Source organism: Cyclospora cayetanensis, unplaced genomic scaffold (assembly GCF_002999335.1).
Source record: "Cyclospora cayetanensis isolate NF1_C8 unplaced genomic scaffold, CcayRef3 CcayRef3_contig_38, whole genome shotgun sequence".
Lineage (NCBI taxonomy): Eukaryota > Apicomplexa > Conoidasida > Eucoccidiorida > Eimeriidae > Cyclospora > Cyclospora cayetanensis.
Window position 1 is genome coordinate 231,227 of NW_020312347.1, and position 15,983 is coordinate 247,209.

General features: G+C 52.8%; 2 protein-coding genes and 1 pseudogene across 2 annotated transcripts; 1 reads left to right on the plus strand and 2 right to left on the minus strand.

Annotated features, from left to right (window-relative positions):
* The first annotated feature begins 623 nt into the window (after nt 1–623).
* Nucleotides 624–2,443, plus strand: LOC34620331. Its single transcript, XM_026334203.1, has 3 exons — nt 624–705; nt 823–1,344; nt 2,367–2,443. The coding sequence occupies exons 1-3, from the start codon at nt 624–626 to the stop codon at nt 2,441–2,443; spliced, it is 681 nt and encodes a 226-aa protein (XP_026189988.1).
* A 592-nt stretch (nt 2,444–3,035) lies between these two features.
* On the minus strand, nt 3,036–8,447 carry LOC34620330 (annotated as a pseudogene).
* A 4,925-nt stretch (nt 8,448–13,372) lies between these two features.
* LOC34620328 (acyl-CoA-binding domain-containing protein 2) lies at nt 13,373–15,954 on the minus strand. The gene is made up of 9 exons (XM_026334204.1): nt 15,781–15,954; nt 15,469–15,580; nt 15,244–15,319; nt 14,955–15,096; nt 14,633–14,697; nt 14,333–14,475; nt 14,061–14,127; nt 13,802–13,839; nt 13,373–13,557 (listed from the first exon to the last, which is right to left on the minus strand). Exons 1-9 carry the CDS (start codon nt 15,952–15,954, stop codon nt 13,373–13,375), a joined length of 1,002 nt encoding a protein of 333 aa, XP_026189989.1.
* Between the last annotated feature and the right edge of the window lie 29 nt (nt 15,955–15,983).

Here is a 15,983-nt window from a genome sequence, read left to right on the forward strand (position 1 = left end):
GCAGTAGACCCACCAAACCGGATGGCTGGATGCAATCACGACCCCCGGGTCGTATGGAGAGAGCGAGCCTTCTGCATGCACTCATGTGTGTTATTCCCTTCAAACGTGGATTATCTAGCTTTAATGCCATTGTTGACTGCTTTATTTGGGGGAAGACGGCATGCTGTGTTCTCTGCCACACCCCACGATCTCACTTGGACGCTCTGGGTGATACACCGCAGTCCTGCTGCACCCGTGATCCGGGAGGGTATTGGGAGCGCAGAGACCAGCTCCCAAGCCCCTCCACCCTTGAAATTCGCCTTGCGTTCTGATTCGAGCTTGCCACACACAGCCCCCCCAGAAGCTGGAGGATACCGCATTACTCCCTAGGACGGTGCCCCCTCGCGGCTGCGGCGTTCCCTGGGATCAATCCCTGGAATGGCCGCTAGTTCCTCCGCTTCGCTGGAATTCCGCAGCCTCCTGGCTGTCTTCTTGTGGTGGCTGACGGCGCTGACGGCTCTGGAATCGCCCCCCTGCGTCCTCTCCTGCAGACTTGAACCACCCCCCATCTTGCTGCGCTGCGAAGGGAAAGAGGGGCCCGTGTCTTTGTCGCGGGGAATAAGGCAGTCGAGGCACTTGAGCGCATGGCTGCGGGGGTACAAAGCCCGAGACACGGCCACGCAGCGCCGCTTTACACCGGGCTTTCAGACCCTCGATTTGATAAAGGTACTTGCGCCCACCCCCTTACCCCTCTCCCCCACGCTCCAGTGCAATGCAGTTCAGTGCGACGCAGCGTATTGCAGTGCGCGCCGCCTCCCGTGGCTTGAAGGCCGTCGCGCATAGTCCCGCCGAATTGTGTGCCTCCATCCTTCGAGGGCGAGGTGTCCAACGACACCCGCCGTGCGCTGTGCGTTGTTGCGCCTTGTTGCCCAAAGATCTTTGGCCGTCTTTCCGGAGCCTCCCCCGTAGGAAGCGCTCTCTGCAGTCCGCGCGAGTCTACGGCGACAGCTGCTCAGGAAAGCCTCGACGCGGAGGCGCCTAAGGCGCGTGACGGCAGCTCCAAAGCGTATAGCGTGGGGGCGTGGCTGGAGACACACCAGCCCTTGCTGAGGGGCCGTCGTTCTAGAAAGCTCGAAAACGCGCGCAAGGGGGAAAAGCGGACCGAAAAGCAGCCATGGGAGCAGCTGTTCCTCATAGAAGAGGAGAAATCCGAGGCGGGGCAGCCCCCTCCTGCCGGCAGCCTGCAGCAGCAGCAGCGAAGACTTACCTTTACGCAGTTTTGCGCGGCAACGCAAGCACTCCCCTTCTTATGGCCTACCACTGCGAATACAGGACAGGCGCCCTTAGGCATACGCGTCGTACCTGGTGCGGCTTCGCCAAAGGGCCTCTTTTTAAATTGCGCACAGGCGCGCGCTAAGAAGTCCAGTTGCACGGGCGTATTTGTTGAGGCTCCGGACGAAAGGCACCCAACTCCCGCCGCTCTTCTCTGCTTCCCCCCTGCTCCCCCCTCCCGCATAACGTTCACTTGCCCTGCAACGCCCTCCAAATTCGACTCCCTCCTCCCCTCCTGTAGCTGATTGCAGCCTGCGGTGCTCTGTGCTCTGAGTCTGCGTGCAGTCGCCAATGAAGAATTCCTACAGATATGCAGGCGCATGCGCATGCGCATGCGCAGCGTGGCCGACGCCCCGCCCAAAAAGGGCCCCCAGAAGTTCTCGTGGGCACACATCAACGACTTTGTCGGACAAGAGCCAATAGCGTCGGATGCACTTGGTTCGTTTAAAGAGCAACGCTGCTTGCGCTGAGGTTTAAACACAAAAGCCGCGCGATACACTAAACCCTCAAACACACACGCGAAGGAACCTTGTGCGCCTCCGCGTGGCGATTGCGCTCTGCACAGAGTGCGTCTTTCGCTCTTTTCTCGGAGGTGCCGGCTCATCTGCGGACTGGATGGACCGAGAAGACCTTTCGCGGTGTATTTGGAAGTGGTCTCCTGTTGACGGTAGGAGTCAAGAAGAAGGGGCCTACCCCTCCTTCGTGGATGCGCAAACAGACTCGCCGCGCGCGTCACATGAAGGAAAGGTCCTCCTGGCACACAGCCTTTCGAGACTTTCTTTTTTTCTGGCCTATTCGTGTGTCTCTCGGCGCAAAAACGTGCAGCCTAGCATGCAGAGCGCTAGCCGGGATATGTGTGCAATCTTTTGAAGGGCTCGTGGATGATCCTTGCGGGGATGCCCTCCTCCACGCCCTGTCTGTCAGCTTGGACAGTCAAGCAGCAAAGTATCTGCGTAACTCTACACCAAGTGTGTGAGGCTTGGCTGTGCTACGTTGGATTGATAGACACCTCCGCACAACAGGGCCTGAACGTGTATGCAACTGCGGCTGTGCAGGCGTCATGGATTGGGAGCAGTTTCTCTTCTTCCTGAACGCGTCCCCTCAGAACGGCTTGCTGGGCGCAGTAGACTGACGCGAGCGCATTCTTGTTCACAAGATGAGGAAGGAACCTCCTAGCAAGGAGACAACAGCACAGAAGCTGCTCTCCTTTGTGCAGCAGCTACAACATACACAGCTCCTACAGCTTCTCTGCTTAGCAGAAATCCATCTGCAAAGGCGTTTCACGGAAGTACATAAAATATGACTGGGCGCCGATAATTTTTAGTGTCAATGCTGTGAATCCCGCAAAGATATCAATTTTAAATGGTGCCAGCACTTTGTAAGACCTGATATGCACCCTAATTTACACAGAACAAAAGAGCCCGCGCCGAAGGTAGAACGAAAAGTCCGACAAGAGAGCGTTAGCGCTACCAACGGCGCAGACGGGGCCATCTTTTAGTTCCGCAAAATGTGTCATTTAGTCTAGTTTTACACATACAGCCCAAGGAGGACGCTCATCATGTGAATCGATTTCTTCATGCTTACCACAGTTACAGCGGCCGATGCAACATGCGAGACGCAGTGCCGGTCTTTTTCTTCTACTTCGCTTGTCCCCACACAATGGGTGAGCTGCGAAGAAAAAAGGATTTACGACGCAAACCTAGGGCAGTGCCTTACAGGCTGGATCACGACTGCACCGCGTTTATTGCATGGATGATCCTCTGCAGACCCTTAATACTTTGCTCCCTCCGGCCATCTCGGAGAGCGAAGAGCAAATCACAGGGAAAGTCGCTGTCTAGCACGGCAGTTATGCCACCTGGTGTAGTCCTACCCGCAAGAATTCCTTCTCCTGAATCGCGCAAAACCCAGAGTCAAGCTTTCTGAGACAAAGTGCAGCGCACCTTCAACTCATGCTCAAAGACGTATTTCCTTTTGAGGCCTCCCACCTCCTGCTGCCCTCCGTGGTTGCCCTAGGTGTTAAATATCTGTATCCCCTTCTAGCATATCAAAGAGACCACTCACTAGCAGGGAAAATCATGTTCAGCCCTTTACCAGTCTTCTCCCCTACGCGCGCAGTGCTGCGCTGTGCACCACCTACAACCATCTCGCCGCTTCCCACCCCCCAACACTATCCACCTGCCTACGGAGAGCCTCACACAATCACCATATGCAGCCTGCAGCATCTGCAAACATACCCTGATGATGATGAGAGCTCCCACGCAGCTGCCACTGCGCACTGTACGTTTTTACTAGCTCCGGAGGCAGACAAATCGAGCGCCGGCCAACAACGGAGGTGCCGAGGAAGGCGTCCAGCCCCGCAGATGTTTCAATGATCAACCTGTGCAGATCGTAGTCCATGTACGCAGCATTTTGAGCTAGCTAAGGCATCAAGCACTGCCTGCGTTCTGCACTTACTGCCCTTCCGACACAGCTGCCCTCTGCTCTACAAGAACCCCCTCCCACCACCTCCCACCTCTACCCCAAATCAGCCAAAGATACAACACGCGCGCAACTCGCAGCGCGGAAAAATCGCCCCGAACGCACTCTGTATCAGCCTTACCAACGACTCCAAAGCCGCAAAATTCTGCCTCGAAGAGCGTCTTGAGTTGTAGACTACGCTGCGCACAGTCCAGACGAGTGTGTGGAGCTGTAGTGTCCTGCATGATGCCACACATCACTCCCGGCATATGTGAGCTGCAGCAGCCCGCCAACTTGAACTACCTGCAGACCCGCAGCGCACACGAATAAAGAGGCATGAGACATAAAGAGGCATGAGAAAGCCGGACATATATATAGGTATATATATACCTGTATACATATATGCATGTATACATATATATACCTATACATACATATATATGGAACGGCGCATCCACTGAGTGTACCCCGTGGCAACAGGAACCCTCCGCGATCCTTTGAAGATCACGCTGCATATATGCATGCATGATGTAAAAAGAGGCACCTATTCTCCCTCCTTCTCTAGAAGCGAACCCATCCGCTCACCCGGCGACAGCGTGCACACCTGATGCTTGCATCGGACTTCTCGTACGGCAGCTCGATTAATACAAAAGTGCCTTTTGCCCTCAGTTGCCGCAAACAATTCAGCAGCTGCGACCCTCCAGGTTCTAGGAAGAAGTCGGTGCAGTTAGGCCCCGAGCCCTCCGTGGAGGCCCTGCTGTCGCCCGATGAAAGCATGGAGAACGGCTCCATTCCAAGGATTATCCGCCCGGTCAGCCGCTTAGTATGGTCTTTGAGTGTTCTACCAAGAATCCAAAGGGCCCCTCTTTCTCGATCGGCAAGAGGGACGCGCATTCCGCCACTGCGAAGAGCCGGTGGATGCCCTTCGAGCGTCGGACGTCCGACGGAGCGCGCCCGCCTGCCTGAAAGCAACCCCCTCGATTCTCTACGCGTGGACGGAGAAGTCTTCCGTCTGATACCCTGAGGGGCACACTTAGGCCGGGTCCACATGCGCCTCTGTCATGGCACACGAGCACGTAACGGGGGTATTAGCTTGCCGGGAGGGGGGAACTGCCGCTTCGGCTTTTTGAAATCCTTCGCTGCCTGAGACTCTGTCCCGTTGCGTGCCTTTGGCGGCCCCGTTATCGCCGCTTCTCCAGCTGCTAACGCGCCTCTGGATCGTGCAGGTGCACATTCCTGAGAAGAGCTTCGAGTTGAAAACGGGGTCTGCCGGCTGCGGCCCGCAGCAGTGGTCAGAAAGCAGCCCCGAGGAGGCCAGCACGGGTCTACCCCTATCGGGGGGACCCCACTCGTGCTTGCTGTCCGCGTGGCCGAGAAGCTTAAAGGCCCCCCTGCCTTCCGAAAGCGCCCTCCCCTCTGCCTGCTGGCCCCCCCCACTCCTCTCCCCACCGCCCCCTTGCCCGCTTCCGCGGCAGCGGCGGGGTGTCCTCTCGCATCAGCAGCATGAGCAGCAGAAATGCCGTGGTCCTGACCTGCGTCCTGCGCTGGCGTTAGACCGGAAACCCACACCATAGTGGACATGCAGTCCGAAAGGCCGCATACTAGGGCCTCCTGCACTGCGGCGTCACGACGGAGGAGAGTAGCGTCCCTCCAGAGGCACGCGCAGTGATGCGGTGATGCACACTGCGTGACGGTGGCCCCTACAAGCGAGGCGCAACGCTCGCAAGTCGTGTAGATTTTTGACTCGCACGAGGGCCGCAGGGGCCCTTAGGAGTCCTGTTTTTCCTCGGCCGCGAAGCCGCCACATTCTTCGCCCCTGCCGCCGCCTCCCCCCCTCCTCCGAAGGAGCAGCGACTTCTGCTGTACCCCCCCACGACCCCACGTCCTTCTTCCTTCCGGCACCGCGAGGCGCTCCCCCGCTGCTCGGCTGCCAGTTCAAAGGCCTTGATGAGAGCTCTCCTGTCAGCGGGGTGACCCAAACACTCGCACCAAGGGCCGACGCCCTCCTCGCCCTCGCCCGCCTTAGGCACCCATAGCTCTGCGGAAGCGATGGGGCGTGCCCACGAGAACCGGGGTTGCGGATCGCAAGTTGTTACGCTCATCTCCTTTAAAGTCGCAACCAATCAAAGATACGGAGCCATCTGGTGGGGCGGCTCGCAAGGAGGTCCCTGTTCCCCCACGGGAAGTAGCCAGTTAAACGCCTCTCCCAAAAACCCAGCGCAGCGCTCGCCCCCAAAGGCTTGTGCAAATGGCCAGCCCAGTAGAGCCATAAGCACACGCGAATAAACCAAAAGAGCGCAGGCACCGGGGCCTCAGGCAAAAGACTTCACCGGCGCGCCGCCAACCGTACAGCCACATATACATAGACATACAGGGAACCCCAACACAGGCACCTACACTCACAGATACCGATACTGATATCCATACAGATACAGACATACATAGATACTGATATGCGCAATTACAGATGTGCATACAGATACACACATACAAATACATATGCACACACTTATACACGCATACTCACATATACACACATATATACATACACGTATATTAGCAGCCATTCTAGCTAACCCAAAAGCCCTAGTCCGAACGGTTTGGGCTCCGACGTAAAAGTGTGTGCCATCTGTGTGTAAGCGTGCAGGCACGCATGGCTTTTGAGTGAGCGCATGCATGTACATATGCGCATTTACGCTCCCCGCTCTCACGCGCATTTTAAAGAGATAGGAATTGAACCTATGTAGAATGAAATCAAAATCCGTCGCCATACCACCTGACTAATCTTTATACTATCTTATTATAAGTTGGGATATTGAAAAAGCATTGACTAATAAAATTTTTATGTATTCAGGCTCGTTTAAAAAAATTTAATTTAGGAAAACAAATTACGGCAAAATTTTCAAAAAACTGAAACATATTAATGTAGGATCTATCGGGCATGTAGATCATTAAAAAAACTACAAAAACTGCAGCAATTATATCTTGTCTATCTAAAATAAATAATGCAAAAGCAAAAAGTTATTCAGAGTTGATTCTGCTCCCGAAGAGACAGCTAGAGCAATTACAGTTGATAATTCTCATGTAGAATATGAGACTTCTTTACGTCATCTCGCTCATATTGATTGTCCAAGTCATGCAGATTATATTAAAAATATGAGTACAGGTGCTGCACAGATGGATGGTGCTATTTTAGTTTTGTCTGCTACAAGTGGCCCTTTGCCTCAATCACGTAAACATTTATTATTTGCTAAAAAGGTAGTAACTAGTATAATTGCACTTCTAAATAAAGTAGATATCGTGGAAGATAATGAATTATCAGAATTAGTAGAAATAAAAGTAAGAGAATTATTAGATACTTGTGAGTTTAATGGAAATTCGGCTCAAATTATACAGGGATCTGCTAAAAAGCTTTAGAAGCTATGAATAATAATTTTTTTAATGATAATGGGTAAATAATTGGAAAGAATTGATAAATGCTGTATATGCATCAGTTATCGAGCCTAAACGAGAATGAAATAAACCATTTTTACTACCTATAGAAGATATTTTTCAATTACAGACGCATCCCGCAGCACAAAACGTCGGACCCACCCTCAACCACAAGACGCCCAGCCGTTCGGAGCGTATGGAATGTACAACACATGCAGATTTTCACTCACCCTCATGATGGCCAACCCCGTGGGCGCTTTGTTTAGAACAACACTCTGGGCGCAACAAGGCGTGGAGCTCATCAGCAACACGACCCCCAGCAACGTGGCGGCTTCCTCCAAGGTCTACACACCAGCAAACTTCAAAAAGCCCCAACGGCAAGGCCACAGTGGGGGTGGCACGAAGACACAGCTTCACACTGCTGCAGACTGGCAAGACTCCCCAGACCACCCCTTTTTGCACACGAACATTAGCGCTCCTTGGGAAGAAGCAAGAGCGTTGCTGCCCGCTCTGCAGGAGGGACGGGCGGGGGGAAACGGGCAGGGTGCCAAGGACAATATGCAGAGGAAATAGGCCAGGTGGAGAGGAGAACATACAGGAAGAATACGCCAGGTGGCGGAAAGCAAAAGTTTGTGGTAAAGCAAAGAACCTGCGACATGCTGACCGGGAGGGCTGCCAAAGAAGGATCACTGAAAAGGCTGCCTTCCGCGAGGCAGCAGTATCAGATAAAGAGGCATTCGACAATCGACCATGGTGCCCCCATCCGAGGGAAGACCGGCACCAGGAGGAAAGAAAGCAGCCGAAAGAGGCTTTCTTCCATAATGAATGAGCCAGTGCTCACGGCTACACCCGAAAAATGCAGCATTTCACACCCACCGCGAGCCTGAGCATTTTGAACGCTCACTGCAGCAAGACCTGATGGTGAAAGAAACTAACATAAGAGAGTTATCTGCAGGAAATATTATTCCGAAGCTTCGCTAAGCTACAATGGAAGAAAACAAGCCAGAAATCGATGGCGGGGACCGGGTCCTCTGCCGCTTTTGGCTCGTGTACGGCGATGAGTTGTCACAATCTTAATTTAATGCTAGTGAGCACCTCCAAAATACCTTCTTTGTTCTGCCCGTGTCCCTCAGAGTTCCCGAAATGAAGGGAGCGACATTTAGGTTGTGCGTAGTTGTATCCTCTGAGTAGCCCCCGTATTCACTGTCAGTTTCGCAGAGCGCAATTAGAGCACATGCATATACCATTGCGTCTCCTTCTACCGAGCTGATGCTACTCTGCATTACATAAATTATAAGACTGGCAAGGCAATCAGTCAACTCCTTACTAATTCACAGGTATATATAGTTAGGGCAGCTACATTTTTCTCCGCCCGTTTTAGAACACAAGCCTGAATGTCCCGCACCTGTCTATTGGAACGAAGAACGTTTATATAAGCGCAAAAGTTTCCGTCCTACTGCCACTCTTCAGGCATGTCGAACCGCTGGAAACACTGCAAGTGGGAAACTACATGTGTGATACAATCGCTACAGAGAAGCCGCAGACACAAAAAACTCACATACTAGCTAGTAACGAATGGGAACCAAACCAACACGGCCGCGAAGGTGCGATGGCTCGCTGTTGTAGTCGGCTGATATGTGTGAGCCTCTTGCTATGCAACAACAGAAGTGAAATGTGAGTGGTATCGAAGGACCCTTCATTTCAGCAGTGTATCCGCGCTTTATAGAGCAGTTTCTGCATGCAGTCACAGGCATTTCATGCAGAGCAGTCAACATCAAAGCCCAAAATGCGGTGTAGGAAGAATGTAGAGACATTCTTCCCGCGTTCCTGCACAAATGTGCGTGCATGGAAACACAAACCATGCGCTGGGCAAAAACAATCGCCAAAGAACACGCGGTTTACTATTCGTGGTAACTAATGCCTCATACTAAGCACACCGTGAATTTCCCAGCAGCTACCAAAGCCCACAGCAGCTCTTTCGCCAACCACAATGCTAAACATTCTCCCTATCCTCCACAAAACTAACGTCAAGTGTGTCCTACGCGCTCAGCAGTCCTAGAGTCCAGCATTCCCTGGATCCCCGTGGATCATCCGTCTCTACAAGGGCTACTTGCCTGCGTAACAAAAAGTAAAATGGGAGGACTGAAAACTTCTTTAGAAAGCCGATATTAACAGTTGTGGGGCGCCCCTAACTTCCAGCCAATCCAGATAGAAACAGAGTACTATTTCATGAAGAGGTAGTCATACCTGTAGCTACCTGGCCACAAACTTCTTCGTCCTGTTGTTTCCTAGTGTACCTCATAATGCATGTCGATCAACCAGGACCAAATCTTCAGGCTTGAAATGCATTGATGAAGAATGCATATAATTCCGTGCTTTTCTTTCGTAACCTTTTTGCATTCCTTGGCGCGTAATGACCAGCTCTCCTCCCAGTGCGTGCACCACTAGGAGTGGCTGCTCACCGCAGACCACCGGGTCCAGGCCCGTGGAGGAAATGGGCTCCGCAGTATGGATTAGGGATATGAGAGCAGCAGCGGGTAGCAGAGCGTACTGCTGCATCGAAAGTTCACTCAGCAGTTGGAAAAAGCTGAAGCCAAGGACTTCGATTTTTAACAGCATAGCGTCCTAAATGCAGCAAAACAGTGCGGTAGGCGCGCTCTGTCTGATTATTTACTTTGGGGTGCTTCGCACTGGTTAATGAAAAACGCCAGAACGCACGAACTAGATTCAAATCCCTAGTTTAAGGATTCTCCAGGAGAATCTGTAAAGCTTCTAGACGTCAATCAAAGAGAACTAATTGGGCCGCTTTTTGAGCCATTACAGAAGCAAAGCAAGGGATGAAATGGGCATGTTGGCTGAGTCTGTGGACAAAGACGTAGATGCTATCTAGACCCTAATCCTGCTGCACTTGTCCAACAACACAGTCCATAGTCAGATTAGTCCAAGCCCTTTAAAGACACACTAAGCTTTGCAAAAGGCTGCTTCAAAAGAACTGCGCGGACATCCCCTCGCGATCTGGGCATGGCAGTGCATCCGGCTCTTCTGCAAGACGCATCCCAGGACACCACAAAGATCTTAAGCTTTCCCACTCTGGTGTGTCCCACTATGTCCTTAAGAACGTGATGGTATGCTTTGCGCAAAAATGCATTGCAGAGGGAAGTCGGGATGCACAAGCGACAAAGCTCCCGTCTTGTTCCGGACCACAGCAAGCCATCCTAAATGCTAGTGATTCACCCTTCTTGACTTTGATACATCCTCTAATTTTGCCAAAATTCAGAGTGGTAAACCACAGACCCATGCACTGCAAATAGAAATCGCGAAATGTTGCAGATAAGAGTGGTTGGGCAGGACAATAGTAAACCACTGGTGCGGTAGGGGCGCGCCGGCGACCATGTAGGTAGTGCCTTTGATATACTTTGGTGTAGAGTCGTATTGCAGGAGGCACCCAAGCCAGCGAACAGCTTCACGAGCACCAAAGTCCTAAACCCCCCCAGCATACCTAGAAAATTGACGGTATATTCGGCCATTTAAATAATACCCACACATCTTCTTTCACACCCCAGGACACCATATAGAGCTTCTTCCCCACAATGAATACCGCTGCTTAGTGACGGTGAAGAGCTAAAATTTACACGGAATAATTGAGTCGTTTGGAGAATCCAGAGCCTGTTGGAAGAGAGTAGCATCTATTTTAGGCTAAGCTACGCTTCAACACCTCCTACACTGGTTAGATCTGTGGACAAATCTCTAAAATTTATTTTATGATTTGTGTGTTCGTATATCTTTTTACGTACAAAGGTACTATTAGCTAGACACAAGAAGTAATGCTGTGTGCATATGTTCTAAGGGCTGTGTGCAAGCAACTGCGAATACCAGGAGTGTCGAAAGTATGCAGCAACGCGCAATACAGCTGCCTATCTCTCATAAACTCGAAAATTTTGAGGGACGCGGGTGAGGGACGGAGGGTCTTCTTTTATAATCCACTCAATAACGTTCTATCAAGTTTGTTTAGAGTCAATAGTTAAGTGTTTCTCTCTTTAAGGTGACCTTCAAAAACGCGTTGTACATAATATTTGCACGCAGTGGCACGCAAACACTTAGTACTCCTGAAGAAACCATTCTAGCACGGCGTGTTCCACCACAACTAGAACGTGCAATCGGTCGATACATGCATTTAACAAAGTACTTACTGGGTGTTGATTGTATACATTTGGAATAGTAACAAATGTCTGTGTGTACCACGGTCTACCTAACTACGCACTATGTAGGTTATGCACTGGGGTCTGCAATACCCAAGAAACGTACCGTACTCAGGAAGGCAGTTTGAATCTGGAGACCAAAAAAGGAACCAAAAGAACTTGAGTCAGTCTCACTTCAGGATATCAAGACAGAAGTGGGGCGCCTTCGTGCGTCACTCTGGAGGTAATTACTTGAAAATATGCAGATCGTATTTGCATGTTCGTTCATGCTCGTGTGCCTATGAACATTCTCCGTATCAGCCTTTCGCAAATTTTCGGTTTCTAGCCCCCCAATCTCCCACGCCGGTGGCGCGCTGGTGTACAATTGTGCAGGCCCAGCCATTCTCTTCATATGCGCGAAGCCCGTGTAAATTGCCCTGCCGAAGCGATAGGCGCCTCTTGGCATTTTTCTCTCTCGATCAAAATCCTGCAAAAAGCGCGGTCTCTGCTCTGGTAGCTCCCCTTAGACTCTGCACCTGAGTTTTTGTTTGCTGAGAAGACCGATACTGTGCAGTTGAACAAAACCTGTAACACCTTTGCAAGTCTGCTGCTCTTGCCAAGGTTGCTGTGGAGCATGGATAAGTGGATAAGGCCAAATATGAACCTTCCTAGGATGAGTATTTGAACTCGGAGTTAGGGACCGTGGAGCTATCACGAAAGAAGCCAGGGGAAGACGCTTGAGGAAAGACAGCCCAGTGTCCTATGCATACACGGCAAAAAAGGTGAAGTAAGCAAGCCAGATGTAACTTGCTCGCTGCGCATTGTTAAATATAAAACCCTGGTGCGCTTTGCAGGAATTACTAATAGGCAAAAGCAGATTTTGTAGGTGCATGCTGAGCTATAATCCGCCATAATCCTAGGGGCCTACAGAGATTCGCTTCTACGTATATTTATGCAGTCGTGCGCTGGTCTGGGGACGGGCCTCAGAGGAGGAGCCTTGTAACGGATACCCCATCCCGGCGCTCGCCACCCCTCCCAGCCCCGTTCATAACACAGCACCGCGGATGCTCTCTTCGGAGTGCCAGTAGACGCGAAACAATTTGCGAAGTGTTGCAGAATCCTGACGATCAGTGGCCAACTTGTTTGGAGGGGGAAAATTCACCCAGACCACGTGACCGTGCAAGTAACTGACTGGCTACCTTCTACTCGTGCTGTCGTCTCTGACAAAATATAGGAACAAGAAGCCTTATGAAACACCCAGAGAATGCTTGATGAAGCCTTCAGCACTCTGACATGTCTGCTGTGCTACAGCTATCTGATAGAGGGACAGTCGGATCATGAGGCTGCTCATGGAATCCGGCCAAATTTGCACACAATATGTCATTCCTGTCCTTTACTGCTATCTGCGAAGTCCGTGATTCCTCGTGTACTTTTGCTCCTGTGCACTGCACTGACCTTGCTCTGTGGCTCGCCATCCACTTGGCCCTTTCGACTGCAATTCGGTGCAGGGTGGCAGGCTCCTACCGGCCTTGCTAACCCAAGACCCTGCCCGCTACTTCCTTGTGCTCACGCCCCCTTGTTTCGGCATAAAATTGCCATTCCGGATCGTACAAAATAACAGTCAATGCAGCAAACCCCTGAATAGCTGTCCCGGGTGCTACTAGGCTAACTACGTGTTCGTCCTCCCCATGTAGAGAGGACGGTTTTGTGGCGAGTGTCGTGACACCCTGGAGGGCCCCTCCTGATTTCCCCGCAATAGCGGGAGAGGCCCAAGGTAGCTTTTCCTCTTCAGCCGTGGCGAGCGGCCAAACCCATTGCTCTACGGCACCGGGTGCACCTTGCATGCGTAATATATCCCCATGCGTCTGCGCCATGACAAGGGCTTTTCCTGTCAAGCTCCCTGTGATGCGCAAAAGCCGTCCCAAGCGCCTCCAAAAGGCCTTAGACCGTGGGCTCCAAGTCGCCGGGGCCTCTGACACGGTGAAAGCCTTGCCTCAGTCGTCTTGCTGGGAGTCTCTGAGGCTGTTTAGCAAGGAGTCACAGGAATCTCCGTCACTGTTCTTCAGGGCCATGTTGGCACCCGCTTTCCTAAGGAGTGCAACCATATCCATTTGCTCGGCTGCGATGGCAACATGCAGCGGCGTTTCCCCCAAGTCATCTTGGTAATTCACGTCGGCTCCTGCGTACAGTACAGAGTGCAGGGCAGCAGTCTTCGGGTAAGTGATTGTCCCTTTGCGAGTGAAGGCAGGACGCGAGAGGCGATCTATACAGACCAACTTTGTTGAACTCAGAAGCATCTCAGCAGAAGCAGTAGCAGGGAGGTGTGCGAATGGGCTGAGTGGCAACACGCCCCCGCCCCAATGGCGTCCCCCGCAATCAGGGGATTGCCGTGCCCAGAAATCTTGTTTTGTGCAACGCCTCACCATGCGCAAGAAGCATCTTGGCTATGTCGAGGTGGCCTCTGAAGAGCATACGCAAGCAGCAGGCAGGCGCATGCTGCCGCCGGGTGACAGTACACATCTCTGCAGAGCCGCCTCTTGCCAAGCTACGCAGGCAGGTTCAAGGCAACGAAGGCGTGGAGGTCTTCGCGCATGCAACAGCGCCTCAACCAGAAACCAGCCAAAGCTACATTTAGGCGGTTCGAAAGAAAGTCTAAAGCGCCTCATACGCGAGATTGCGCACCTGTCCGCCGCAAAGTGCAAGGCTGTCATTCCCCCATCGCCAGTAGCAGACACTAGAGATCGGTTTTCTGCAACAGCAAAGAGAGTGGACAGACACCCCGGAGGTCATAAAGCTTCTTCATGCGCTGCTTCCGTTCGCGGAGAGTTCTCCACAACGGACCGCTACCTTAAAGACCCCCGCCTCCCCCTTGCTTTCCTCGTCCTTTCTTCTGTGCAACACTACACCCACAACACAGGCCAAGCTGCTGCCTGCAGAATTCGAAGTCTTATCACCTCTAAGCGCTGCCTCCACCGCCTTCGTGTCACCAGAAGCGACTTGGCAGCAGAAAGCGTCTCCCTTGGACCTGCATGCGCTCCAAAACAGGCACACTAGCGGCAGCCTCCAATCCGTCCCCATTCGCACCCGCCTGGGGTGGCTGCGGAGGGCAGAGAGACGGCAAAGAACAAGCGCTAAGACACCCACAGCATGTGACACACGTGGAAGCTAGCTATTCAGCCAACGAGAAGTCAACAACACGCAGCGCTCCTTCAAGCCAGTGACAGTCGCAGCATAATTCACGCAGAGCATCCTACTGGGTGCTGTCATCCGCAGCTGCGCCTTCATTAGCCATGACCGGCCTGCTGTGTACCGGCCCAAACTGCGAGCAGAAAACATTCAACAGCAAGCTCTCGACGAGAGAGGCGGGAAGGAGGGGAAGAAACCACGCTCCTCCGTCCAGGAGGGGGGAAATCGCCGTCCAAAGCAGCAGGCAGCAGCAGTGGCTTCTGCTAACAGGCGTGGAAGTCTCTGCCCCCTCCCCATCCGCTTCCAAGGATTTGTTTTAAGGCGCTTACGGCTACGACTGCAGTGCGAATGTGGCGGATTGTGCACTCAGCAGACACCGGCAGTGCCTACCGTTTGGGGGCGTCCCCGAGTGCTGCTTGCTGCAGGGACGGGAGGAGGTGCAGAGCTTAATATGCCGATATGCAGCGCCAGTCGCACATACATCGCCTTGGCATCCTCAGTAGACAACCCCTTGAAAGAATTCCAGACAGCCCTGAGCCTCTCAGCCGCAGCGCAGGCACGCAGAGGCCTCTCGAGCAGCTGCTGTGCACTGTTGCTCTGAGAAGCTCGTACAATTCCACGCTATGAAAAGGCCAAATTGCCGCCCAAGATCAGAACGCCCAAGACTTAAACGCACCACTTTGCGCGAGCACGTTGCTTGTAGATGGGCGGCTCGCTGCCCGTGGCGTCTCCCTCAGTTGCTTGCTTGTACAGCCCTGAGCCAAAAGGGCAGAGCAGAGCGCAAGCAGCATGGGGTAACTGCATCCTTTCAGAAATTCAAGACAGCTCGATCCAGCGCCTCTCGGATTGCGCTGCTGGCAGAGAGGCCTCGGTGCTGCGGCTGGCGCTCGACAGCCGAGCTAACCGTAGAAGTCGAGGAGGATTGCCTGCGGCAGGCTGTGAGCGTTGGACTCCAGCGCCCCCAAAGCCTCCTCGAAGAGTTCCCCTGTTGCTGCGGCTGATGACGAGTTGGCTTTCTAAAGGCACGCAAAAACACCGCGCATCACAGGCCATGCCGCTCGCCGCTGAAGGCTAGAATCCTACAGCGTGCGAGGAAGAAGCTGCCTTCAGTGCCACACATTTTAGCGCCCTCGTGTCTCGCAGCGCTCCTCCCGGCGAGCACTACAGGTGCAAGGAGGCGAGGGGCTTCTTTCTCCCGCCTCGGAATGCTATTTACCGGAGCTGCTGCAGAGAGCACGGCCAAGCGCTCTAGAGCGCTCAAACGCCTGCGCTCCTCTTCGCTCTCCCTCGAATGCGCCCACACCCTTCGCATGAACAGAGCCAGCAGGAAGACCGACGCCACGCCCACCCCCACGAGGAGGGCTGGGGTAGGGCCCCCAAGCCTTGCCATTGATCTCCTCAGGGGCAGACACGTTGGGA